Raw genomic sequence first — 27,333 nt, forward strand, 5'->3', positions numbered from 1 at the left:
GTAGAGGGCACAGCCATTAGAAAGGTCTTGACACAGGAGTGAGGCTGATGTGTAGTGAGGAACAGCAACAGGTCAGTGAGAGTGGAGCACAGTGAGTGAGAGGGAAAGAAGCTCAGAGCTGTAACTTGGGACCTCTGCAAAAACTTTGTGGTTTTTTTCCTCTGAGTCAAATGGGACACCATCATAGAGTTATGAGTAGAGGAGGGACATGAACTGATATAGTACAAGAAAGGATTATCCTGGTTGCTATCTTGGGAATAGACACAGGGAAACAGGAACATTTGTTCGAGGCTATCATAATAATTCATGCAAAGAATGATGGCAGCTTAGACTCTGGTAGTTAGCAGTGGAAATGATGTAAAGTGGTTAGGCTGTGGATATATCTGAAGACAGGCCAACAGTACTGGATGTGGCTGTGAGAGAAAAGTTACAGATAACAACAGGAGGATTATGTCCTGAACAACTGGAGGGACAGTATTACCAATGACCAAGATTGTGAAGGTTACATACATAACAGGCTTAGAAGTGAGTAACAAGAGTTCACTTTGGACAGGTTGGGTTTAAGATGATTATTAGACATTTCAGTAGAATTAACAAGTTGATAATTGGATATCTGAATTTTGCATTAAGGATAAATGACTAAAGACATATATTTGGAGGTCCATGGCAAATAGAGCACATAAATGAGTTTATTAAAAGAGTGAGTACACACACCAGTCAGAATGGCTGCTATCAAAAAGTCTACAAACGATACATGCTGGAGAGAGTGTGGAGAAAAGGGAACCCCCCTAACACTGTTGGTGGGAACGCAAACTAGTACAGCCACTATGGAGAACAGTGTGGAGATTCCTTAAAAAACTGGAAATAGAACTGACATCAGTTCAGTTCGGTCGCTCAGTCAAGTCTGACTCTTTGCGACCCCATGAACTGCAGCACGCCAGGCCTCCCTGTCCATCACCAACTGCTGGAGTCCACCCAAACCCATGTCCATTGTGTTGGTGATGGTTTGGATTTGGTTTCTAATTCTTTGTTTGCTCTGAGACATTAACATGTCATTTAACCTTTCTGAGTCTCAATCTCCTTTTTTTACAAAGGGAGAAAAATATTTATACAACAATATTTACACAAATAGTTGCTATGTGGATATTAGAAATGGCATGTTGTAAGAAAGAAGACTTCAAACTCCTATGAATACACACAGAAAAGTTATGGAATACAGAAAGTTAAGATGTGAAAGTTAATCTTTATAAGACAGAAGACTGAAAACCAGACCAAACCTATAAGGAACCATCCATATTATACCTCTAGCAGCTCCCTCAGCTGTATCCTGTGGAATTCCTGTTTTATTTCAAAAACAACTCAACTTGCTCTTAACCCTTTTCTCAAATATTCCTTCAACCATCAGATCCAACAGAAAATTGGGCTTATCCCTAAAGACACCATTTAACTTTGACACCAATCATAATGACCTAATGTTCTCCAGACACACCTTAGGAGTTAAAATTTCCATATTTTTTGCACATATGCTATCTTCTTTGCCTGGAATTCCTTCCCCATGTCATCCTCTGTCCAAATTCTAACTACCCAAGAAGGACTCCAAAGCTGTCTGCATCACAAAGGCTTCAATGGCCCCTCACAACTGTACAGGATATCTTCTTTAGAACTGCCAAAACACATAACAAGTACGACTCCCGTGAGTTGCTCTGCTGTTTGTAGTACATATTTTGCACAAAAGTCTTATATTTCTAAATAGACTTCAAGTCGGATTCACCTACTCCTATAAAATTTTATAACCGTTGGTGCTCCTAAAATACGTCCTGTGAACATGCACTTCAGTAAACCTGACTTGTTTCTAAAGGATGTTGGCATACTTACATTTTTTACTCTGTTTTTCCACTTCTGCCTTCAGTCTCTTGTACTTATCTGTCCTGTAAACCAGGACCCAAGTTATACCTGAAACATTAAAAGCAGAATGCTAATAAAGAAATGTTTGGAACCGTAACAAAACCCTTATTAGTGGTTACTGTTAGATAAGAATGGATTTTGACTTTTTGCCTTATATTCACTAGTGCTTAACAACTGATGTTCAACCAAAACAACCATGACACGATTCGAAGTTGTCGCCACAAACACGCAAATGAAATCTACTCTGGACCGGAGAAACCCGGCAATGGATTCCACACTGGATTCTCTCACACTCCTGAAGGTAAGATTCCCTGAAGTAGAGTACATGAGACGCATCCCCACCGCCACCAAAGGAAGCAAGGCTCGTGACCTCTCTCTTGGAGGCTCGAGGGACCCGGGGCCTAGGATCCTTCCCTTCCCTCGGGGTCTGATCACACGTCAAAAAAACTAGCTGCTCTCACCCTCGGCAAGCAGAGCGGTGCACACGGAGATAAAAACGATGAGCAGCGTGTCTGCGAACATCGTGCTCATCTCGCGACGGTTCACTCTCTGCACTCCCACCCTGCACGGGGGAAGCCCTTGACAGCCAGGAGAAGCGGAGCGAAAACGATTTTCCTAGATTTCAGGACCGCGGAGTAACACACCGACTCTGACAGATAGGAAGCCTCACTTCCGCTTCCTGGGCGCAGCGCCGGAAGTGCCCATTCTGGCGTGCCCTGTTGCCGCGAGAATCCTGCGGAAACCGCGCTCCAAGTTTCTGGGGCGGATGAGCTGGCTTTCAGGCCCAACCTCGCGAGAGTTGGACCTGGTGTGCTTGAGACTACTGTAGCGGCGGGGCTTTGTCTGGTAACGTCTGCTAGTGCGGTGCTGAGGTGCTCTTTCCTTTCGCCCCGAGTGTGCGGTTTTTGACTCGTCTGCTCGTCCGTGTTTCTGTCTCAGTCCCACATTTAGAGCCGAGTAGATAGTTTAGTTTCGGTTTGCCTAAAGTGGGGAAATTGGCTTCCAAACACACGTACTTAAACTCTGTTTAGGTTCCAGGTCACGGATTTGGGGCTGGAAGCGCGAACATCAATGAGCCCCGGGCCGCTGGCTTTCAGGCACTCCCATCCTAGCAAAGGAGAGAAACTTGTGCATACGATGTGATTAGAACTTTTACAGAAGTGTGATCAAAATGCTGCGGTGACCTGGTTCAGCAGGTGGTCAGAAGGAGCTAATAAAAGGAATTGAAGCAGTGGCTAAGAGGAGTCAGTGTTTTGAAGAAAGGCAAAGACGCAGTCCTTGAAAATACCTGGTGTGTAGTAGAGCAGTGAGTGGCATGTCTTAGGAGGTGGTCATTCATACACTCATGAAACTCCAATACTTTGGCCACCTGATGCGAAAAGCTGACTCATTTGAAAAGACCCTGATACTGGGAAAGACTGAGGGCAGGAGGAGAAGGGGACGACGGAGGATGAGATGGTTGGATGGCATCACCGACTCAATGGACATGGGTTTGGGTGGACTCCGGGACTTGGTGATGGACAGGGAGGCCTGGCGTGCTGCGGTTCATGGGGTCGCAAAGAGTTGGACTCGACTGAGCGACTGAACTGATAACGTACTCTCAAATAAACACCATTACACAGGGTGGGCTTAAGAAAATGGTGGGAGGTACTACGATGAGTAAGGGAGCAGGAACTTGATCTGAAAGGAACCATTGATGCATGTAACCAATTTACCTTGGAGAATGAGCACCCAGTTTCCATTATCTTCCCATTTTTCAAGAAAATCCCCAAATCCTGAGTTATGTGAAATTTTAAATGTTCTAATCTATAAATGCTGGTAACTCATTAAAGGGCTCCCCTGGTGGCTCAGAAAGTAAAGAATCCACCTGAAATACAGGAAAAACGGTTGAAGAAAGAAGTTGTCTTAGCAGCTTAGTTTAAGCCTTTTCAGCTTTTCCAGACTGATTATGTCTGTGTGAGTGTGTATGAAAATCGGGAATCTGGCTGAACTATCTCCCCTTAACTTGTACTTTCTATTCTTTGTTCTTTTCTCCTAAACACCAATGCACTTTATTTATAATTTCCCTGTAACAACTGTATTTGGCCTTTATTTCTTATATACGCATTTCTTGTCTCCTCTTTAGACTTAGTGGCAGACATCCTGTTTCCTTTTAACGACATTGAGCTTCTACATGTGTGAGGATCACTGGTAGACACTACAGTGATTGGAAACGGTAATTATCAAGATACTATTTCTGACCTCCTTGGAAGTTACATGTTATAATAAGATGTAAGAGAGGTGTTGATTGAAAAAAAAAAAAAAAACAACAAAAACCACCTTACAACCTCAAAGTTGGGAGTTAACATTTTTGTTCAGAGGTCTTTCTGAGGCCTTACGCCCTGAAGGCAGCCAAGGAGCTCTGAGGGACTGATCCAAAGGGGTATGGGAGGAGCCAGGAGGAGTTTTTACAACAAAAACCAGGTTGGAAGTTAATTGATCACTGCTAATTAAAGAAAAACCAGACATCTCAAGTTAATGAATTTAGCCATATATGGGAAGATGCAAGAGTCTGGGCTTATTGAAGTTTTTCTTTCAATATGCACCTTAACGATCTAGGTCCAGTTGTTGTGGTTTTTTTTTTTTCCTAACTCCTTCCTGAATCCCCTCAGGGTGCACCATTGCAGTGGCTGACAGCTTGGTGGTGGGCAGCCTGTTTGTCTCTTTCCTGAGCTCCCTCTGGGCTCAATAGTGGCTGATGGCTTGATGGCTGCAGCATCATGTGTTTGCTGATATGGCAAGTGACATTTTACATTCACAGAGATGTTCATAAAATGTTACAAGCACAGATGAGGGCAAGATTGGCTCTTTCTGGAGGAGCTGGAAAAGCTTCATCTCATTTGAACTGTTCAACTTGGATGGTTTTTATTCAGCTTTGTATCACCCATGGTAAATGTTGAGGTACAATAGAGCATGACCTTTGAAGTTAGACTTGATTTTCTCTCTTGATTTCCTTTCTGTCTTTTTTTTTTCTTTTTTTGCCATCATGCCACAAGACTTGCTGATCGAACCTGGGGCCAGGCAGTTAAAGCACTGAATCCTAATCACTGAACCGCCAGGGAATTCCCCATACCTGGTTTGTAGTACTTGCTTTTCCACTTAATTGACAGCAGTCCTTGAACATATTAACATCTTTGAGCCTCAGTTTCCTTACCTGTAAAATAGTAATAGCATCAACTACATGAAACCATTATGAAGATTAAAGTATATTATAAAACATATAAAACTGTGGCACACACATTTGATCAAGTCCAACATGCTATTTTATGTACTACTAAGAAAGAAAATAACTAAGAAAACCATGATTGTAAGATGCATTTCATCCAGAGGTGTTAAAATGTAATAAAAAGCCTTTAATTTATTCCTCAGTTAATATTTACTACAAAACTGTCTACTGTTGGGATAACATTTCCTTCTCTGTGTATGCTAGTTGCTGAGTCATGTCCAGCTCTTTGCTACCCAATGGATGCATAGGAGCCTGACAGACTCCTCTGTCCATGGAATTCTCCAGGCAAGAATACTGAAGTGGTTGCCATTCCCTTCTCCAGGGTATCTTCCTGACCAGGGGATCGAACTCTTGTCTTTTATGTCTACTGCATTGGCAGGTGGATTCTTTACCACCAGTGCCACCTGGAAAGCCCTCTCTAGGGCAATGATGTGACCCTTTTGCTGAAGAACAGTGCTAGAGGCAATTCAATGACATCTTTATTGCATGCTACCAGATTCATTTATCATGTCTTTAAGCACTTAGTTGTACTGATTTTTAGGTTTCAAAGTTTTGTCCCTGAAGACCACTCCAAAAAGTCACTGTACTGCTCTTAATTTCTATGATTATTACAAGGCTTATGTCCTGGGACTTCCTCTCACTCTTCTCTAGGATAGGAGTCACTATTTCCTGAACCAACATCTTCTGCCTTAGTTTATACTTTTTTTTTTTAAGTTGTGGTACAACCTCAAGTAACTTTCTATGAAAGGTAAGTGGGAGCTAAACTTCAGTGTTCTTACATTATTATTAGTAATAATTATATTTACTACTAGGCTCAGCATTGTAAAAGATTATGAGAGAAATTAAATCACTTCTCTTAACTGAGGTATGAAAGAATATGGTCTTTAGGTTTAAATTGTAACCCTACCTCATGCAACCTGTATTATTCTAGGAAGTGAATTTAATTTCTCTGAGCCTCTTTTTTTTTTTTAATATGTGAAATGGAGGTAAAAATATCTACTTTGCAGAATTACTATGAGGTTTATATAAGGCTAGGGGCAAAGTTCTGGAGTCAGGCTACCTGTCTTCAAGTCTTAGCTTCACCACTCAAGTAGATGTGCACTTTTAGGCAAATTATTTCACTGCACTGTCCCTTGGTTTCCTTAAATGATATAATAATAATAGCACCTTAGTCCAAAGGGTTTTTTTTTTAATTATGTGAGTAAAGTATTTAAAATGGTACCTGGCTCCTAGAAAGTTCATAATAAGTGTTAACTATTACTAATATTGGTTCTTATTAAACCACCTAGCACATAATCCTTGGACTAGCTTTTTCTCATTCTATTCATTTTCCTGGTGACCTTGCTTTCTTCAATAGCAGTTACCATCTATCCACTGGTAGCGGAAATTTTTTTTCTAATTCTCAGACCTAGTATCTAACTGCCAACTAGGCATTTTCATGTGGATATTCCAAACTGAATCTATGCAGTTCTTTCACCCAAACTCCAGTTTTCTCTTCTTCCCTTATACTTACATATATACTTACACTTCCCTTATATATATATACATATATATATAATTATTAAGTCTTAAAAAGAACATTCTAATACATACTGTAACATAGATGAGCCTGGAAGACATTATGCTGAGTGAAATAAGCCAGTCACAAAAGGATAAATACTGTGTGATTCCAGTATGAGGTGCTTAGAGTTGCCAGTCCAAAGACACAGAAAGTAGAATGGTGGATGATCAGGACTGGGAAGAGGAGAGGAGAAGAGTTATTGTTTAATAGGCACAGAATTTCAGTTTGGGAAGATGAAAAGTTCTGAAGATGGATGTGGTGGCTGATTGTTGTATAGCAATATGAATGAATTGGACTCTTGTTGACTAAGAGGGTTACTCCATTCCTTCTAAGGGATTCTTACCCATAGTAGTATACATAATGATCATCTGAATTAAATTTACCCATTCCCATCCATTTTACTTTACTGATTCCTAAGATGTCAGTGCTCAGTCTTATCATCTGCTTGACCATTCCAATTTACCTTGATTCATGGACCTAACATTGTAGGTTCCTATGCAGTATTGTTCTTTATAGCATTGGAATTTACTTTCACCACTGGACACATCCACAACTGAATGTTGTATGTACTTGAGACACATCCACAACTCAGTGTATCTGCTTCATGGTTTTTGGCTTTTGTTTTTTTTTTAGCCACTTCATTCTTTCTGGAGCTATTAGTAATTGCTCCACTGTCATATCTTTTTGCCTTTTCATACTGTCAGTGGGGTTCTCATGGCAAGAATATTGGAGTGGGTTGCCATATCCTCCTGCAGTAGACCATGATTTGTCAGAACTCTTCACTATAACCCATTTGTCTAGGGTGGCCCTGCATGGCATGGCTAATAGCTTCATTGAGTTACGCAAGCCTCTTCAACATGTCAAAGCTGTTATCCATGAAGGGGGAACTGTACCCTAAGACACAGTTAAAAAGGTAGGCTTGATATTGTGCATATGGTACCATAAATTTTAAAAGACTTTGTTAATTGGACCATATCTAGAGGATATGGATCAGCAGAGTCTTTTGATCCTTGTGGGAGTGTAAATTGGTACCATCCCCTCCAAAAGTTTGTCATTACCCTGTGGAGATAAACATTTGCGTACCCCATGACCTACCATTTTGCTCCTAGGTGTATACCCAAAAGAAACTTGAACAAGTGCCAGGATATATATAAGATTATTCATATGAGCATTCTCTTTAATATCAAAATCTAAAAACAACCCCAATGCCCATATACAAATAGAGGATAGATAAATTAGGATATATACTCTAGATTTTACAGTACTACAGTTACAGTCCTTAATAATGGGCTTTCCAGTTGGCTCAGTAGGTAAAAAATCTGCAGTGCAGGAGGTGCGGGTTTGATTCCTGGGTCAGAAAGATCCTCTGGAGGAGGGCATGGCAACCCACTCCAATATTCTTGCCTGAAGAATCCCATGGACAGAGGAGGCTGATGGGCTACAGTTCATAGGGTTGCAAAGGGTCAGACACAACTGAAGCAACTGAACATGCACACAAGCATGCCTTAATTAATCCTAGCAATACGATATTGAGTGAACAGAATGTAAGAATTATATACAGCATGAAGTAGACTTTGTATTGTTAATAACTTCGAAGTTCCCCACCCAACACTATTTAGGAATATATATGTGTGTATATATATATTCATATATATATACATGTATATATAGGTGATAATAAAAAGAAAAGCAGGAAAATGATTGTTTTTAATATATACTTTTTTTATAAGTATAGTTGACCTACAGTGTTTCAGATGCACAGCAAGGTTATACATATACACATATATTTTTGAGATTATTTTCCATTATAGGTTATTACAATATATTGACTAGAGTTCCCTGTGCTATACTGTAAACCTTTATTGCTTGTTGCATATTTTTTAAATTAGAAATCTAGCATTCTTTTCATGCTAAGTCAAATAAGTGGAATCAAAATGTCATAAATGTTTCAAATAGGCAAAATTTCATAAGTTCTCTAAAATATATATATATTATACATATTATATGTATGTGCTGCAGTCCACTGGTTCGCAAAGAGTCAGACACGACTGAGTGACTGAACTGAACTGAAAATATATATACAAAAAAAATATATATACAAAATATACATATATATATATAAATATATATATAAATATATATCAAGCTACCATGCTTGATAAAGGCTTGAGAAAGGACATCCAAAAAAAAAGGAGATGGAGAAATTTGAAAAAAACTAATTGAAATGGGAGCACTGAATATGAAATAGAAAAAGTGAAGCAAACTAGATAAAGTAAAAGATCATCATATAGTACAGTTGTTTTTAAACATGGATGCTCATTAGAAAGATACCTGGAGCTCTGGAGAAAGTACAACAATACCTGGGTGTTTGTATTTTTCAAAAAATTCCAAGATAACTAGGATATGCATCAGGATTTTAAAAAGTGATTACAGGTTTTTCTATTAAATAGTAGTTTTGGTGATATAGAGTTCTGTTATTTTTCTGTTGACCAGTCATGCTACAATGGTATTAAGTGAGTAATAGTTACATAATCACAATAGTAAAAAATATTTATCAGTTTTCACAATCAGTAGACAAAAAATAAAAGATCATTACAATTAACCTAACAGTATAAAACAGTGTATGTAATACAGTTTGGGGGTCAAGCAAGTGATGTGGTAAGTGGAATTGCATACATGCACATATAACTACTGGGGCTTCCCAGGTGGTGCTAGTGGCGAAGAACCCGCCTGCCAGTGTAAGAGACATAAGGGAAGTGGGTTCGATCCCTGAATTAGGATGATCCCCTGGAGGAGAGCATGGCAATCCACTCCAGTATTCTTGCCTGGAAAATCTCATGGACAGAGGAGCCTGGTGGGCTACAGTCTGTAGGGTTGCAAAGAGTTGAACATGACTGAAGTGACTTAGCATGCACACACACATATCTAATATACATTCTATATCTGCCCAGCCAGACTCTTTTGGTTGGTGCATTTAATCCATTTACATTTAAGGTAATTATCTATATGTATGATCCTATTACCATTTTCTTAACTGTTTTGGGTTTATTTTCTGTAGGTCTTTCCCTTCTTTTGTGTTTCCTACCTAGAGAATTTCCTTTATCATTTGTTGTAAAGCTGGTTTTTTGGTGCTAAATTCTCTTAACTTTTGCTTGTCTGAAAAGCTTTCAAATCTGAAGGAGAGTCTTACTGGGTATAGTAGTCTTGGTTGTATATTCTTCCTTTTAATTGGTTTAAATGTATCATGCCATTCCCTTCTGGCTTAAAGAGTTTGTGTTGAGAAATGAGCTGATAGCCTGGTGGGAGTTTCCTGGTATGTTATTTGTCACTTTTCCCTTGTTGCTGTTAATATTTTATCTTTGTCTTTTTGTCAGTTTGATTACTATCTGTCTTGATGTGTTCCTCTTTAGGTATTTCCACTGTGCTTCCGCAACTTGGTCGACTATTTCCTTTCCCATGTTATGGAAATTTTCATCTATTATCTCCTCAAATATTTTCTCAAGTCCTTTCTCTCTCTCTTCACGTTCTGGGACCCCTATAATGTGAACGTTGGTGCACTTAATGTTGTCTCAGAGGTCTCTCAGGGTGTTCTTTTCTCTATATTCTGCTCTGCAGCAGTGATTTCCACCATCCTGTCCTCGAGGTCATTTATCCATTCTTCTGCCTCAGTAATTCTGTTTATTCCTTCTAGTGTATTATTCATCTCTATTTTCCTGAGATCCTGAATTTAGTTGTTTTTTAGTTGTTTAAGTTGGTTTTTTTTTAATTGTTTTTTCTGGGGTTTTATCTTGTTCCTTCATCTGGGGCATAACTTTCTGCTCTTCCATACTCATTAACTTTCTATAATGTGATTTTTGTGGGACTGTGGTTCTTCTTGCTTCTTCTGTCTGCCCTCTGATGGAGGAAGCTAAGAGGCTTGTGTAAGCTTCCTGATGGGAGGGACTGATGGTGGGAAAAACTGGATCTTGCTCTGGTGGGCAGGGCCTTGCTCAGTTAAGCTTTAATCCAATTACCTGCTTGATGGGTGGGGTCATACTCCCTCCCTGGTAGTTGTTTGGCCTGAGGCAACCCAGCCCAGGGATCTAAGGTAGGATTAATGGCAACCTCCCAGAGGAACCTCCAACTGGGATATTCCCAGACAGGTGCTGCCAGTCCCTGCATCCCTGTGGTGGCCCCTGCTCATCCCGCCTCCACAGGAGATGGTTCAACACTAGCAGATAATTTTAGTTCAGTCTCCTGGGGGTAACTGGTCCTTTCTTCTGGGTCTTGGTGTGTGCAAGATTTTGTTTGTGCCCTTCAAGAATGGAGTCTCTGTTTTTCCCAGTCCTGTGGAAGTCCTATAGTCAAATACTGATGGCCTTGAAGGTGGGGATTCTGTGGGGATTCCCAGTCCCTTTGTTGGATCCCCAGGCTGGAAAGCCTGCTGTCGGGTTCAGAACCTTCACAACAGTGGGAGAACTTCTTTGGTATTATTGTTCTCCAGTTTGTGGGTCACCCACCTTGCAGGTATGAGACTTGATTTCATCGCAGTTGTACCCCTCCTACCATCTCACTGCAGCTTCTTCTTTGTCTTTTTGGACATGGGGTTTCTTTTTTTTTTTTGGTGGATTCCAATGGGGATTCCCTTGTAGCTCAGTTGGTAAAGAATCCCCTGCAATGCAGGAGACCCTGGTTCAATTCCTGGGTTGGAAGGAGCCCCTGGAGAAGGGAACAGCTACCCACTCCAGTATTCTTGTGTGGAGAATTCCGTGGACTGTATAGTCCATGGGGTCACAAAGAGTTGGACATGACTGAGCGACTTTCACATCACATCTTTTTTTTTTGTTGTTCCACAGTCCTTCTGTTGAATGTTCAACAGCTAATTGTGATTTTGGTGCTCTCACAGGAGGAGATAAGTGCATGTCCTTCTACTCTGCCATCTTGGAGAATGATGATTTAGATAGTGGTACCTTGAATAGGGGGGCTTCCCTGGTGGCTCAGATGGTAAAGTGTCTGCCTGCAGTGTGGGAGACCTGGGTTCGATCCCTGAGTCGGGAAGATCCCCTGGAGAAGGAAATGGCAACCCACTCCAGTACTCTTGCCTGGAAAATTCCATGGACGGAGGAGCCTGGTAGGCTACAGTCCATGGGGTCGCAAAGAGTCGGACACGACTGAGCGACTGGATGATGCAATGGAAGGTCAAAGAGGTGAATGTAAATGTAAATTCATGTTCTAGTTTTCATGTTGGTAATTTCATGGGTATTTTTTTAAGTAATTAATTTTTGGCTACACTGGATCTTCATTGCTGTGCATGGGCATTCTCATTGCCTTGAGTAGGGGCTACTGCCTAGCTGCAGTGAGTGGGCTTCTCAGTGTGGTGGCTTCTCACCTGTTGTGGAGCACAGGTTCTATGGCACACAGACTTCACTAGTTGTGCTACAGAGGCTTAGTTGCCTCTCAGCAAGTGGAAATTTCCCAGACCAGGGATTAAACCCATGCCCCTGCATTGGTAGGTGGATTCCTAATCACTGGACCACCAAGAAAGTCCTGTTGTATTATTTTAAATGAAAGAATTGTTGACTAAAAAAAAGATGCGCAACTTGAGAGTTATGAGTTAAGTTTTATTTGGGGCAAAAAGAGGACTGTAGCCCAGGAGGCAGTATCTCAGATAGCTCTGAGAGACTGTTCCAAAGTGGCAGTGGGGGAAAGTCAATATATAAGGTTTTGGTGAAAGGGGAGTTCAATACCATGAAGCCTTCAATTTACAAAAGGTTTTTTGTTAGTCTTGAGGGTCTGATGTCACCATGAAGGGAGGAGATGCAAGGACTGAGATAATAAAATCTGTTCCTAAAAACATCCAACTATCTAAAGACCTGTCCCACCAGATTTCCTGGAGCACAGAGCGCCTCACTCCACCCTGAATTCCCTCAGGGGTTGTTGAAGGTCAACAGCTATAGCAGTGGGGTTCAATCTCAGTAGAGGCAGATGGCAAATGCCTTGTTGTTCAGGCATTGGTGATGCTCTTGGTAAGTGCCAACTTGTAGTTGACAGAATGAATGAAGGTTCTAGCCTTGAATGAACAATTGGTGAGAATGTGTCAGAAGCCAAGAATAATAGTAAATCTAATTGTGCATCTGAGCTTAAAAGTATTTTTCTTTTTTGCATTTAACTATATCTGCTTGATATTGTTGAAGAACAGGAGGGGGGAGTAATCTTTTAAACTACTTGCTATCAAGTAAAAATGACACTCTAGAAAAATTTCACATTTCTTATGTGGCTTCAAGTACCCTCTGATTGACTGCCACACTTTTGCCTGAGCATTTAAATATCTCAAGTGTAAAAGAGCCGTGATAGTGGAAAGACACCAAAATATCTTGAGTTTGGATGGGAATTTTGCAAAATAATCTCTGTTTCTTTTTAAGAAGATTAGTCTGCCAACTTTACAAAGGATAGATTTATTTGGAGGAGAGTTGCAGTCAGTAAAACCAACTATGAGGCTATCATCATGATACAATTTTTCAAGTGAAGATGCCCTGAACTAAATTGCATAGTAATCAGCAGAAACTGACAAGAGAAGAAAAATCCAAGAGAGTTTTGAAGGATGAAATATTAATTCTTAGAATTAAATAAAATGAGGTGAACAAGAATTCTAAAGTTCTAAGAATTCTGAGGTTTATACCAGAGACATTTCTAGGTATACTGAGACCTAGGGAAGTGAAAGTCACTCAGTAGTCTCTGACTCTTTGTGACCCCATGGATTATACAGTCCATGGAACTCTCCAGGCCAGAATACTGGAGTAGGTAGCCTTTCCGTTCTCCAAGGTATCTTCCCAAGTCAGGGATTAAACCCAGATCTCCCACATTGTGGTTAGAATCTTTACCAGTTGAGACACAAGGGAAGCCCTATATATATATATATATATATAGAGAGAGAGAGAGAGAGAGAAGGGCGGGGGGTGGAGAGCTCTAAAGCTTTTACAATTCTTGGGGTCTTTTAAAAGGAAAAATATAGAATTACAGTAGTATTCACTTCTTCAAAAGTGAATACTTCCTTATTTAAAAGGAACCAGTGCAAGTGAGGATCCCAAAAGCTTAAGTTTCTTTCGTTGATTTCATGGTAAATATCTCTGAATGTTTTTATTTTTATTTATTTATTTATTTTGGCTGCACTGAGTCCTTTTTGCTGCATGCAGGCTTTCTCTAGTTGAGGTGAGGGGGCATGACACAGTTGCACTAGGGTGTGTGGGCTTCTTATCACAGTGGCTTCTCTTGATCACCAGGGCTTCCCTGGTGGCTCAGAGGTTAAAGTGTCTGTCTGGAATGTGGGAGACCCGGGTTCGATCCCTGGGTCAGGAATATCCCCTGGAGAAGGAAATGGCAACCCACTCCAGTACTGTTGCCTGGAGAATCCCATGGAGGGGGGAGCCTGGTAGGCTACAGTCCATGGGGTCGCAAAGCGTCGGACACGACTTCACTTTCACTTTCTTTCTCTTCATACAGAACTTGGGCTCCGGGCACACTGCCTCAGTACTTGTGGTGCACCAGCTTACTTGCCCCATGGCATGTGGGATCTTCCCAGACCATGGCTCAATTTGGCAACTGGGTTCTTAACCACTGAACCCCAAGGGAAGTCCCGTCTCAGAATTTTAACCTTTATTTTGACAAGTGTGACAGAGTGTCTGGGTAGCCTTTTAAGAGAGGAAAATACAAAAAATTCAGTTTTGACAATAAACTTCTATAATCCTAAGAATTAGAAGAGGCCTTTGAAAATGCTTGAATACCTAAACTAATCCACATTCCTTTTCTGATCTGTGACTCTGGGCCATCTTAATAGAAGACTTTAAAATATGAGGTGACTTTTCCCTTTATGAATACACATTGTCACGCTCACTCAGTATCCCTATAATAGACTATTGGCCAATAATTCACTCGCACTTAGACTCATAACCACCTTAGTAATTCACTTTGCTACCAAAAAGTCATGGGTTTTATTCACGGAGAAACATAAATACCATAAACAATGCTATTAATGTTCATAGCTTCATTTCTCTGAGTCCAGGCCATTTTTAGGATCTCATTGACCTGTGCATTTAGTATAGGGCATATTAGTAGATACACAAAAATATTTGTCACAGAGATGAAATACATATTCTACACACAAAAGCATTCCACCAAAGCACAGGGAAATTTTAACTTTCCATTCTTGTGGTATAGGTCATTCATCCTTTCCCAGACAGAGGGAAATTGTTCTGTACGGGACAAATTAAAACCTTTTCATTCATTTCAATATGATTCTCATACATTTTTGTGTCTCAGGGTTCTCTCTTGAGTCTCATGCAAATAATTCATTCCATAATGTTTTCAACAGAGAGGCCAGTTGGCTGTTTCACATAAAACTTCCTAAATGAATGTACCATAGTGATTTTACTTTTATTTAGGTCTGATCTTCAACTTTGAAAGTTCAGAAACTTCATTATATGGATTTGTATGAAGTTGATCAGATTTCCATGAAACTAGGTTGAAAGAAAGTGACTTTATCCCTGGCATTTAGATTAATGTCACATTGTAGGGACTTCACTGGTGGTCCAGTAGCTAAGACTCCATGCTCCCAACACAGGGGGCCCAGATTCAATCCCTGGTCAGGGAACTATATCCCACATGTTGCAACTAAGAGTTCAAATGCTACAACTAAAAGATCCTGCATGCTGCAACAAGATCGAAGATCCAGTGTGCTGCAGCTGAGACCTGGCACAGCCATTAGTAAATAAATAAATATATTTTTTCAAAAATACTACATTGAATATTCTCAGTAACTGTTTTCATTAATGACAAAGTAAGAGGCAATAAAATGAAGGTTTGTTAGAATTATTTCCAGATAATTTAGTACAGGCATACCATAAGACTTATAAAAAGCTAGAGAAATAAGTAGGACTTTGAATTGCAGGTGAAACATAGTTCAAATTTTTATTCAGAAGACAGCAGATCCTTTGAAGATTTTAGAGCAAAAAAAAAAAAAAAGTGATATGATCAAACTGGTGCCTTAGGAAAAAGAATTTGGCAACACAATTCAGAATGGAAGGCAGATTAATTTGAAGACCATACTGACATCTAGACAAACAAAAAAGCCAGAACTAGGGTGTCAGTGAAAAGAATGATGACTACTAGAAACCAGGAAGGTTATTCATGGGACTAACTTAGCATGGCTTAGGGAATAGAGAAAGGAGAAATGGCAAAAATTATTTTGGTGTTTCTAGTGTGGCTGATGGGAAAATACATCCATAAAAATCTTGTTTTATAAACTCAGCTTGGTCTTGTATGCTCTTTGCAGTCTTTTTAATCTCATTTGCTACACCCTTATTCCATTCCCTTTGTAGAATCTTTCTCACATCTTTCATCACATTGTAGCTCATCTTATTTTTATTCAATAAGTTCACCTTTTAGTTCTCAGAAACTTAAAGTAGTTTGTGGTAGATTTCATCTCTTCCCTGTGTTTCATTTGGGATGTTTTCTAGTGCTTTAAATTCACTAATCAGTCTTCTATAATACCTAATGTACTGTCTCTTTTATACTGTGTGTTTCATTCCTATGAGTTTGATTTTTGATCTTTTTTCTATATCTTCCATGTCTCTGTTTAGCATATTCAGTCTTTCCTAGCTTCTTGCAATTCAGATATAACACTGTTTTATACGTTTTTAACTACCTCCCTAGATCCAAGTATCTCAATTGATGCCAAATAGGATAAGTTAAAGAAAAAGGCACATCAAGGCACATTACAGTTGCATTGGTGAAAAGCACTGATAAAAGAGAAAATTGAAAAGCAATAAGAGGAACAAAAATACACATTATACACAAAGAAACAAAAATAAAATGACAGCAACTTTCTCATTAGAACCTAAGCAAGTCAGATCATAGAATATTTTTAATATGCTGAAAATAACTGATTCTTCCTGTAACAAAAATATTCTTCAAAATTAAGGTAAAATAAAGATATTTTCAGACAAATCTGAGATAAATGGTCACTAACATATTTTACTACAGTAAAAGAAGTATTACTCCAGGCTGAAAGAGAATGATACAAGATTAAAAGCTGGATTTATACAAAAGAATGAAGGTGCCAGAAATAATAAACCCAGTAAATATACTGATTTTCATAAATAAAGCAGTGAGAGATTTTCTCTTCTTGGGCTCCAAAATCACTGCAGATGGTGACTGCAGCCATGAAATTAGAAGGTACTTGCTCCACTACAAAAAAGCTAGTGGATGTGATGGAATTCCAGTTGGGCTATTTAAAATCCTAAAAGATGGTGCTGTGAAAGTGCTGCACAGAATATGCCCAGCAAATTTGGAAAACTCAGCAGTGGCCACAGGACTGGAAAAGGTCAGTTTTCATTCCAATCCCAAAGAAAGGCAATGTCAAAGAATGCTCAAACTAGTGCATAATTGCACTCATCTCACGTGCTAGTAAAGTAATGCTCCAAATTCTCCAAGCCAGGCTTCAACAGTACGTGAACTGTGAACTTTCAGATGTTCAAGCTAGATTTAGAAGACGCAGAAGATCAAATTGCCAACATCTGCTGGATCATCAAAAAAGCAATAGAGTTCCAGAAAAACATCTACTTTTGCTTTATTGACTATGCAAAAGCCTTTGACTGTGTGGATCACAACAACCTGGAAAATTCTTCAAGAGATGGGAATACCAGACTACCTGAACTGCCACCCGAGAAACCTGTATACAGGTCAGGAAGCAACAGTTAGAACTGGACAAGGAACAACAGACTGGTTCCAAATAGGAAAAGGAGTATGTCAAGGCTGTATATTGTCACCCTGCTTATTTAACTTATATGCAGAGTACATCATGAGAAATGCCAGGCTGGATGAAGCACAAGCTGGAATCAAGACTGCCGGCAGAAATATCAATAACCTCAGGTATGCAGATGACACCACCCTTATGGCATCATAAGTGAAGAGGAACTAAAAAGCCTCTTGATGAAAGTGAAAAAGGAGAGTTAAAAAGTTGGCTTAAAACTCAACATTCATAAAACTAAGATCATGGCATCTGGTCCCATCATTTCATGGCAAATAGATGGGGAAACAATGGAAATAGGGACAGACTTCATTTTGGGGGCTCCAAAATCACTGCAGATGGTGATTACAGCCATGAAATTAAAAGACGCTTACTCCTTGGAAGAAAAGTTATGACCAGCCCAGGCAGCATATTAAAAAGCAGAGACATTACTTTGCCAAAAAAAGTCCATCTAGTCAAAGCTATAGTTTTTCCAGTATATGGATGTGAGAGTTGGACTATAAAGAAAGCTGAGTGCTGAAGAATTGATGCTTTTGAACTGTGGTATTATAGGAGACTCTTGAGAGTCCCTTGGAGTGCAAGGAGATCCAATCCTCCATCCTAAAGGAAATCAGTTCTGAATATTCAATGAAAGGACTGATGCTGAAGCTGAAACTGTAGTACTTTGGTCACCTGATGCGAAGACCTGACTCATTTGAAAAGACCCTGATGCTGGGAAGGATTGAAGGTGGAAGGAGAAGGCAATGACAGAGGATGAGGTGGTTGGATCGCATCACCGACTCAGTGGCCATGAGTTTGAGTAAACTCTGGGAGTTGATGATGGACAGAGAAGCCTGGCATACTGAAGTCTATAGGGTCACAAAGAGTTGGACACAAATAAGCAACTGAACTGAACTGCTTCTTGGAAGGAAAGGTGTGATACACCTAGACAGTTTATTAAAAAGCAGAGATATCGCTTTCCTGACAGAGGTCTGCATAGTGAAAGCTATGGTCTTTTCAGTAGTCATGTATAAATATGAGAGTTGGACCATAAAGAAGGCTGAACACCAAAGAATTGATGCTTTCAAACTGTAGTGCTGGAGAAGACTCTTGAGAGTCCCTTGGAAGTTAAGGAGAGCAAACCATTCAATCCTAAAGAAAATCAACCCTGAATATTCATTAAAAGGACTGATGCTGAAACTCCAATACTTTGGCCACATTATGCAAAGAGCCGACTCATTGGAAAAGACCTTGATGCTGAGAAAGACTGAAGGCAAAAGAAGAGAGTGACAGAGGATGAGATGGTTGGATAGCATCACTGACTCAGTGGACATGAACTTGGGCAAAGTCTGGGTGATAGTGAGGGACAGGAAGGCCTGGTGTGCTGTAGTCCATGGGGTCACAAACAATGGTACGTGACTTAGCAACTGAACAACAATAGTAACCTGAAGTTAATAACTTGTATAAAAGTGAAATGTATGACAAGAATAGCAACAAAGGATGTATGGGAGAAATGTAAGTATACTCTTGTATGATTTTAACATTTTATCATATAGTATAATAGTGTTGGGGCTTCCCTCATAGTTCAGTTGGTAAAGAATCTGCCTGCAATGCAGGAGACCCGGGTTTGATTCCTGGGTCGGGAAGATCCCCTGGAGAAGGAAATGGCAATCCACTCCAGTATTCTTGCCTGGACAATCCCATGGACAGAGGAGCCTGGTGGGCTACAGTCCATGGGGTCACAAGAGTTGGACACAACTTAGCTACTAAACCACCACCACCACAATAGTATTTGAAGATAGAGTATAAGTTAAAGATGCAGTTGTAAACTCCAGATCAACCATTACTAATACAAAAATACAGCTAATAAGCCAGAATGAAAATTAAATAGAATTTTAAAATTGATTAAAGAAAAAGGAAAAGACAAAAAAAAGGAGAGAATGAACACATCAGAAAAATACAAAATAGTAAAATGTTAGATTTAAACCTTACCATATGGAAAGTTACACTAAATATAAATGGTCTAAACATCAAAATGGAAAGGCAGAGATTTTCATACTGGCTTAAAAAAAAAAAAACCAATGAAATATATTAACACAAATTTATATATGGAAGACTATAATATATTCTTAAATTCATGTTAAGAAATATGCAAACATTACTCTTAAGAAAGGTGAACTGTATTAATATGAGACAAAGTAAACTTTAGGGCAAGTATATTACCAGGGGTAAAGAAGACATTTCATAATAACAGAAAGATCATTTCAACATAAAGACATAACAGTCTTCAATGTATATGCACTTGTCAGAGCTTCAAAATACATGAAATAAAAGCTGACAGTCTAGAAAAGAAAAATAGATAAGTCTACAATTATAGTTTGCTACAAGTAGATAGAAAATCAATAAGACTATAAAAGACTTGAAAGCATTATTAGCAAAATAGGTTTGAGATCTAAAATCAAAAAACATGAAAACATACAAATACCAGAAGAAACTGAGATGAATTTCTTTTGAACTAGAGAAGAGAAATCTGTTCTTAACTATTAAGCCAAATCAGAAGAAATGATAGTTAAAAGACTGATACATTTAAGTACTTAAGGATTTAAAAAAAATTTTTTTTGCATGGCAAAAAGTGCTACAGACATAGCAAAAGACAAATGAAAACTAAAAGACAATAATTGCAGTTGTGCCACAGACAAAGGGTTGATGTAAATAAAAAACAGAAAACGAGAGCCAAACCATGACGAAAATGGAAAAAAATCACAATACACGGTTCATAAAGACAATATCTTTTAAACAAATGAAAGGATAATCACACTTACTCACAATAAGAGAAAGTTTAAAACAATATTGAACACCATTTCTCAAATCTCATCCATCAGAAATCGAAGAATTTGACAACACACTCTGTTAGCATGGCTGTGAATTATCAAATACTGTCATATATTGCTGATGGTAATGCAAAATTGTACAACAGCATTGAAAGGAATTTGGCATTATGTGATAAACTTATTCAAATCAACTTTTAGGGAACCATTTTGGGTAAACAATGTGAGAAGGAAAGAAAAAAATCACAATTCTTACCTAGAAATATCTACTTTCATGATACTGGCCCTCTTACATATTCAGATTGTCATTTCTTCCTATTCAAGAACTGATAACACATTTTTTTCTCCCCTAGGCTTTTCTTAGAGCAATTATGTAAAGTTCTGGAACCTATCAACATCCTTCTTTCTACTATGGCATTTTTACATATAGTCTGGAAAAGGAATACCTGCCCAAGTTTGCTGCTGTGTCCCCAGAGGGTCATTTTTGAAAGATATTTTACTTTTCAAAAGACTTTCACCTTTATTGAGGTATCATTGACAAATGAAATCATAAGATATTTAAAGTGTACATTGTAGTGATTTGATATATATGCACATTTTGAATGATTCCCTTCATCTAGATAGTTAACATATCCATCACCTCACATATTTTTTTGTGTGCATGTGTGTGTTGAGAACATTTAAATTCTACTTTCAAAGCAAATTTTGATTATGCAATACAGCATCAAGTTAAAAAGGCCCAAAATGGAGTCATTTTTCCCCAAGGCAGCAATCCAAGACTTTTAAGTATAAACAAAGAGAACAAAGATTGTGGCTCATCACCCCATTTATGAAAGGGTTAAGTTGCAACTCAATGACGTTGCCCGCCATCTGTACACTCTTTGAAGGGGCCGGAATGGGGTGAGGGAAACAGCATAAAACATTTTCTGCTTTGGGCCTATAGATAACTAAGATCCATATTTAAGGAAGAATTTTAATGACCCTCAGTTCTTGAAACTTCCCATACACAGAAAAGCATCAAAATTATTAACTTGAGATATCTGTTCTTTGTAATTAGCAGTCATCTTTTACCCAAAATATGTTTGTCAACATGTATTTATTTCCCAGGCCCCCCAAATCATATATATAATGGCTCCTCCCCTATGTCTTTGGAGTAGTCCCCACAGAATTACTGAGAGGCTATCTCCTGGGCAATAGTTCTCTGTAAAGTCCCTGAATAAAAGTCAACTCACAACTTTTACATTGAATGTTTTTCTTTAATTTGAAACAGGCATACCTCATTTTGTTGTACTTTATGTTATTGTGCTTTGATTTTGACAATTGGTTTGTGGAAACCTCGTGTCCCCAGTGGCTCAGATGGTGACGAATCTGCCTGCAATACAGAAGACCCAGGTTTGATCCCTGGGTAAGGAAGATTCCCTGGAAAAGGGAATGGCTACCCACTCCAGTATTCTTGCCTGAAGAATTCCGTGGACAGAGGAGCCTGGTGGGCTATAGTCCATAGGGTTGCAAAGAGTTGGACATGATTGAATGAATAACACAGATACATTTTTTTTTAGACATAATGTTATTGCACGCTTAACAGACTATGTGCTTAGTCGCTCAGTTGTGTCTGACTCTTTGTGACTCCGTAGACTGTAGCCACCAGGCTCCTCTGTTCATAGGGATTCTCCAGGTAAGAATACTGGAATGGGTTGCCATGCCCTCCTCCAGGGGATCTTCCCAGCTCTGGGATCGAACCCAGGTCTCCCTCATTGCAGGCAGATTCTTTACCATCTGACCCACTAGGGAAGCCCTTAATAGACTATGGTATAGTGTAAACCTAACTTTTATGTACACTGGATAAGCAAAAGTTTCATGTGACTCACTTTATTGCAGTATTTGCTTTATTGTGGTGGTCTGGAACTGAGCACACAATATCTCTGAGGTATGTCTGTAATTGCAGTTTCAGCATTCACAGAAATGTGACCTTTAAAACAGTTGGTCTGAAATTACAGGATAAAGACTCCTGCTGTTTCCTTCCCCACCCACCCAAAAAGGTAGCCTGGACTGAAACAATGTTTTCTGTTCTTTTGCTAATACCTTCTTGCCCCACTCTCCTGCTGCCTATAACCTTCCAAGGCTGCCTGCTGCCTTGTAACCCTCCATTTCATACAACTCCTCAAAACACTCTTTTAGTTGCTAGATGGCTTCTTTTTTTTTCTTCTTTTCTTGCACTGTATCCTTCAGAATAACCCCACCCCACTGGGGAGAGATGATGTTCAAGAGGCAGCCAGAGCCAGGTCAGTGCTGGTGTTCAGTCATATCTGACACTTTGAGACCCTGTGGACTGTAGGCTGCCAGATTTTCCAGGCAAGAATACTGTAATGGGTTGCCATTTCCTTCTCTAGGGCACCTTCCCAATCCAGGGATCAAGCCTGCGTCTCTCGTGACTCCTGCTTGGCAGGCAGATTCTTTACCACTGCACCACCTGGGAAGCCCATTAGTTGCTAGATGGGATCCTATCCAATTCATGAATTGCCTTATATTAAATAAAACCAATTAATTTTAAAATTTACTTGAAGTTTTTTTTTTTAAACCAGTTACCAGCTATAGTCACCATGTTTTACGTTTGATCCTCAGACTTTATTAATCTTATAGCTAAAAATTTGTATACTTTTACTAACCTGTCTCTATTTTCCCCACCCTCAGGCCCTGGTAACATCTTTTCTTTACTCAGCTTCTCCGTGTTTCTCTTTTTTTTTTTTTTAAGATTCCACATATAAGTGATACATGAGACATAGAGGGAGCAGATGGTGTTGGAAAATACAGTCACATCTAACTCTTTGTGACTGTGTGGACTGTAGCCTGCAAGGCTCCTCTGTCCATGGGATTTCCCAGGCAAGAATACTGGAGTGGATAGCCATTTCCTTCTCCAGAGGATCTTCCCAACACAGAGATAAGTGAGAACAATACAGTATTTGTCTTTTTCTGTCTGATAGATTTCACTTAGCACAATGTCCTCAAAAGTCTACCCACATTCTCACGGATAAAATGATTTCCTTCTTTCTCACAACTGAGTAATAGTTCACTGTGTAGTCATGTATGGATGTGAGAGATAGATCATATAGAAAGCTGAGCACCAAAGAATTGATGCTTTTCAACAGTGATGTTGGAGAAGACTCTTGAGAGTCCCTTGGACTGCAAGGAGGTCAAACCAGTCAGTCCTAAAGGAAATCAGTCCTGAATCTTCATTGGAAGGACTGATGCTGAAGCGTCAATATTTTGGCCACCTGATGCAAAGAATTGACTCATTGGAAAAGACCCTAATGCTGGGAAAGATTGAGGGTAGGAGGAGAAGGTGACAACAGAGGATGAGATGGTTGGGTGACATCACTGACTTGATGTACATGAGTTTGCAAGCTCCGGGAGTTGGTGATGGACAGGGAAGCTTGATGTGCTGCAGTGCATAGAGTTGGACAGGACTGAGTGACTGAACTGAACTCTGTGTGTGTGTATATATATGCCACATCATTTTAAAACTTATTTATTTAGGCTGTGTTGGGTCTTCCTTGCTGCCTGAGGGCTTGCTCTGGTTGGGGCGAGTTGGTGCTACTCTGTAAGTTGCTGTGCATGGGCTTCTCCCTGCAGTGGCTTCTCTCTGTGGAGCATGGGCTTTAGGTGCACAGGCTTCTGTAGTTACAGTCCGCAGGTTCTAGAGCTTGGGCTCAATAGTTGCGGCACACAGACTTAGTTACTGTGTCTGGAATCTTCCCATACCAAGGATTGAACCCATGTCCCCTGCATTGGCAGGCAGATTCTTACCACTGGACTACCAGTAAAGTCCATGCTACATATTCTTTATCCATGCTCTATTCATTCGTCTATTTATGGACACTTAGGCTGTTTCCATATTTTGACTATTGTGAATAATGCTGCAATGACATATAACTCAACAGGTGTATCTTTGATATCCTATTTTAATTTCATTTGGATATATATCCAGAAGTAGGATGGCTAGGTCATATGGTAGTTCTAGTTTTATTGTTTGAGCAACCTCTGTGTTATTTTCCATACTGGCTGCACAAATTTGCAGTCCCACCCACAGTGTACAAATATTCTCATTTCTCTGCATCCTTACCACCACTTGTTGGTTTGATAAACATTTTAACAAGTGTAAGGTGATATTTCATTGTGGTTTTGATTTGCATTTCCCAAAGTGAAAGTGGAGAGTGAAAAAGTTGGCTTAAAGATCAACATTCAGAAAACGAAGGTCATGGCATCCGGTCCCATCACTTCATGGGAAATAGATGGGGAAACAGTGGAAACAGTGTCAGACTTTATTTTTCTGGGCTCCAAAATCACTGCAGATGGTGACTGCAGCCATGAAATTAAAAGACGCTTACTCCTTAGAAGGAAAGTTATGACCAACCTAGATAGCATATTGAAAAGCAGAGGCATTACTTTGCCAACAAAGGTTCGTCTAGTCAAGGCTATGGTTTTTCCTGTGGTCATGTATGGATGTGAGAGTTGGACTGTGAAGAAGGCTGAGCGCCGAAGAACTGATGCTTTTGAACTGTAGTGATGGAGAAGACTCTTGAGAGTCCCTTGGACTGCAAGGAGATCCAACCAGTCCATTGTGAAGGAGATCAGCCCTGGTATTTCTTTGGAGGGAATGATGCTGAAGCTGAAACTCCAGTACTTTGGCCACCTCATACAAAGAGTTGACTCATTGGAAAAGACTCTGATGTTGGGAGGGATTGGGGGCAGGAGGAGAAGGGGACAACAGAGGATGAGATGGCTGGATGGCATCACTGACTCGATGGACGTGAGTTTGAGTGAACTCCGGGAGTTGGTGATGGACAGGGAGGCCTGGCGTGCTGTGATTCACGGGGTTGCAAACAGCTGGACACGACTGAGCGACTGAACTGCACTGAACTGATGATTACTGATACTGAACACCTTTTCATATGCTTGTCTTTTTTGTGTCTTTAGAAAATTATCTATTCAGTTCTTCTGTATGCTTTTAATTAGATTGTTTGATAGTTTTTTGTTGAATTGTGTGTTCTTTATATATTTTGGATATTAATCCTTTATCAAATGTATGATTTGCAAATTTTTCTTTCATTCTGTAGGTTGCCTTTTGTGAATAGTTTCCTTTCCTTTGTAGAATATTTTTAGTTTTACTTAGTCTCACTTGTTTATTTTTGCTTTTGTTACCTCTGCTTTTGGTGACAAATCCAAAAAATCATCACCAAGACTGATGTCAGAGTGCTTACTCCCTATGCTTTTTGCTAGGAACTTTATGATTTCTGGTCTTACACTCTAGTCTTTAATCCATTTTGAATTGATTTTGGTGTATAATGGTAGATAGGGGTCCAATTTCATTCTTGTCCAATTTCATTCATTGATTTCATTCTTGTCCAGCTTTCCCAACACCATTTATTGAAGAGACTATTTTTCCCCATTGTATATTCTTGGTTCCTTTGTTGTAAATTAATTAACCAAATATGCATGAATTTATTTCTGGGCTCTATTTTGTCCCTTTGAGCTATGTGTCTGTTTTTATAACAAAATGATACTGTTTAGGTTACTATAATTTTGTAATATAGTTTAAAATCAGAATATGTAATACAGCTTTGTTCTTTCTCAATTTTGTTTTGGCTGTTTGGGGTCTTTTGTAATTATGTATGAATTTTAGAATTGTTCATTCTATTTCTACAAAAAATGTCATTGAAATTCTGTAGGGATTGCACTGAATTTGAGATTTCTTTAAGTAGTATGAAGAACATTTTAAGAATATTAATTCTCCCAATCTGTGAGCACAGAAAAACTTTCCATTTATTTCTTTCATCAATATTTTATAGTTTTTAGTATACAGACCTTTTATTTCTTAGGTTAAATTTATTCTTGGATATTTTCTTTTGATGAAACTAAGTGGTGTTGTTTTGTTATTTTCTGTTTTGTATAGCTCATTGTCAGTGTTTTTAATACAATTAATGCTTACATATGGAGTTTGTATCCTGCAACTTTGATGAATTCATTTATTAATTCTAACAATTTTCGTTAGAGTCCTTGAGGGTTTCTATATATAATATTATGTCATCTGCAAGTAAAGACATTTTTACATATTCCTTTCCATTTTGAATGCCTTTTCTTTCTTTTTCTTACCTAACTGCTCTGGCTGGGACTTCCAGTACTATGTTGAGTAAAAGTAACAAGAGTAAGCATCCTTTGCTTGTTTCTGATCTTAAAGTAAAAGCTTTCAGCTTTTTGCCATCAAGTATGATGGAAGTGAGAAATAGATTTAAGGGACTAGATCTCACAGATAGAGTGCCTAATGAACTATGGTCGGAGGTTTGTGACATTGTACAGGAGACAGGGATCAAGACCATCCCCATGGAAAAGAAACACAAAAAAGCAAAATGACTGTCTGAGGAGGCCTTACAAATAGCTGTGAAAAGAAGAGAAGTGAAAAGCAAAGGACAAAAGGAAAGATATAAGCATCTGAATGCAGAGTTCCAAAGAATAGCAAGAAGAGATAAGAAAGCCTTCCTCAGCGACCAATGCAAAGAAATAGAAGAAAACAACAGAATGGGAAAGCTAGAGATCTCTTCAAGAAAATTAGAGATAGCAAGGGAACATTTCATGCAAAGATGGGCTGGATAAAAGACAGAAATGGTATGGACCTAACAGAAGCAGTAGATATTAAGAAGAGGTGGCAGGAATACACAGAAGAACTGTACAAAAAAGATCTTCACGACCAAGATAATCACGATGGTGTGATCACTCACCTAGAGCCAGACATCCTGGAATGTGAAGTCAAGTGGGCTTTAGAGAACATCACTATGAACAAAGCTAGTGGAGGTGATGGCATTCCAGTTGAGCTATTTCAAATCCTGAAAGATGAGGCTGTGAAAGTGATACACTCAATATGCCAGCAAATTTGGAAAACTCAGCAGTGGCCACAGGACTGGAAAAGGTCAATTTTCATTCCAATCGCAAAGAAAGGCAATGCCAAAGAATGCTCAAA

General features: G+C 39.2%; 1 protein-coding gene and 1 long non-coding RNA gene across 4 annotated transcripts in view; one reads left to right on the forward strand and one right to left on the reverse strand.

The window, feature by feature from the left end:
• TMCO1 (transmembrane and coiled-coil domains 1) overlaps positions 1-2,596 on the reverse strand; it is a 56,437-nt gene extending 53,841 nt beyond the window's left edge. Inside the window, exons 1-2 of the mRNA XM_010851978.1 lie at positions 2,367-2,596; positions 1,876-1,953 (exon numbers count right to left, since the gene is read on the reverse strand). Coding sequence (XP_010850280.1) covers positions 1,876-1,953; positions 2,367-2,436 — 148 coding nt within the window. The 5' untranslated portion in view covers positions 2,437-2,596. The remainder of the gene's footprint in view (positions 1-1,875; positions 1,954-2,366) is intronic.
• Positions 2,597-2,666: 70 nt separating this feature from the next.
• LOC104997308 lies at positions 2,667-23,193 on the forward strand. Of its 3 annotated transcripts, none has more exons than XR_826315.1 (3): positions 2,667-2,751; positions 4,031-4,120; positions 23,074-23,193. It is a non-coding gene; the product is annotated as an uncharacterized LOC104997308 (long non-coding RNA). The 3 variants fall into 3 exon arrangements; XR_826314.1 differs by lacking the exon at positions 23,074-23,193 and adding an exon at positions 14,211-14,297; XR_826316.1 differs by lacking the exon at positions 23,074-23,193 and adding an exon at positions 14,211-14,297 and having other exon boundaries at positions 2,711-2,777.
• The last annotated feature ends 4,140 nt before the right edge of the window (positions 23,194-27,333 follow it).

The sequence above is a fragment of the Bison bison genome, unplaced genomic scaffold (genome assembly GCF_000754665.1).
Source record: "Bison bison bison isolate TAMUID 2011002044 unplaced genomic scaffold, Bison_UMD1.0 scf7180017864305, whole genome shotgun sequence".
Taxonomy (NCBI): Eukaryota; Metazoa; Chordata; class Mammalia; order Artiodactyla; family Bovidae; genus Bison; species Bison bison.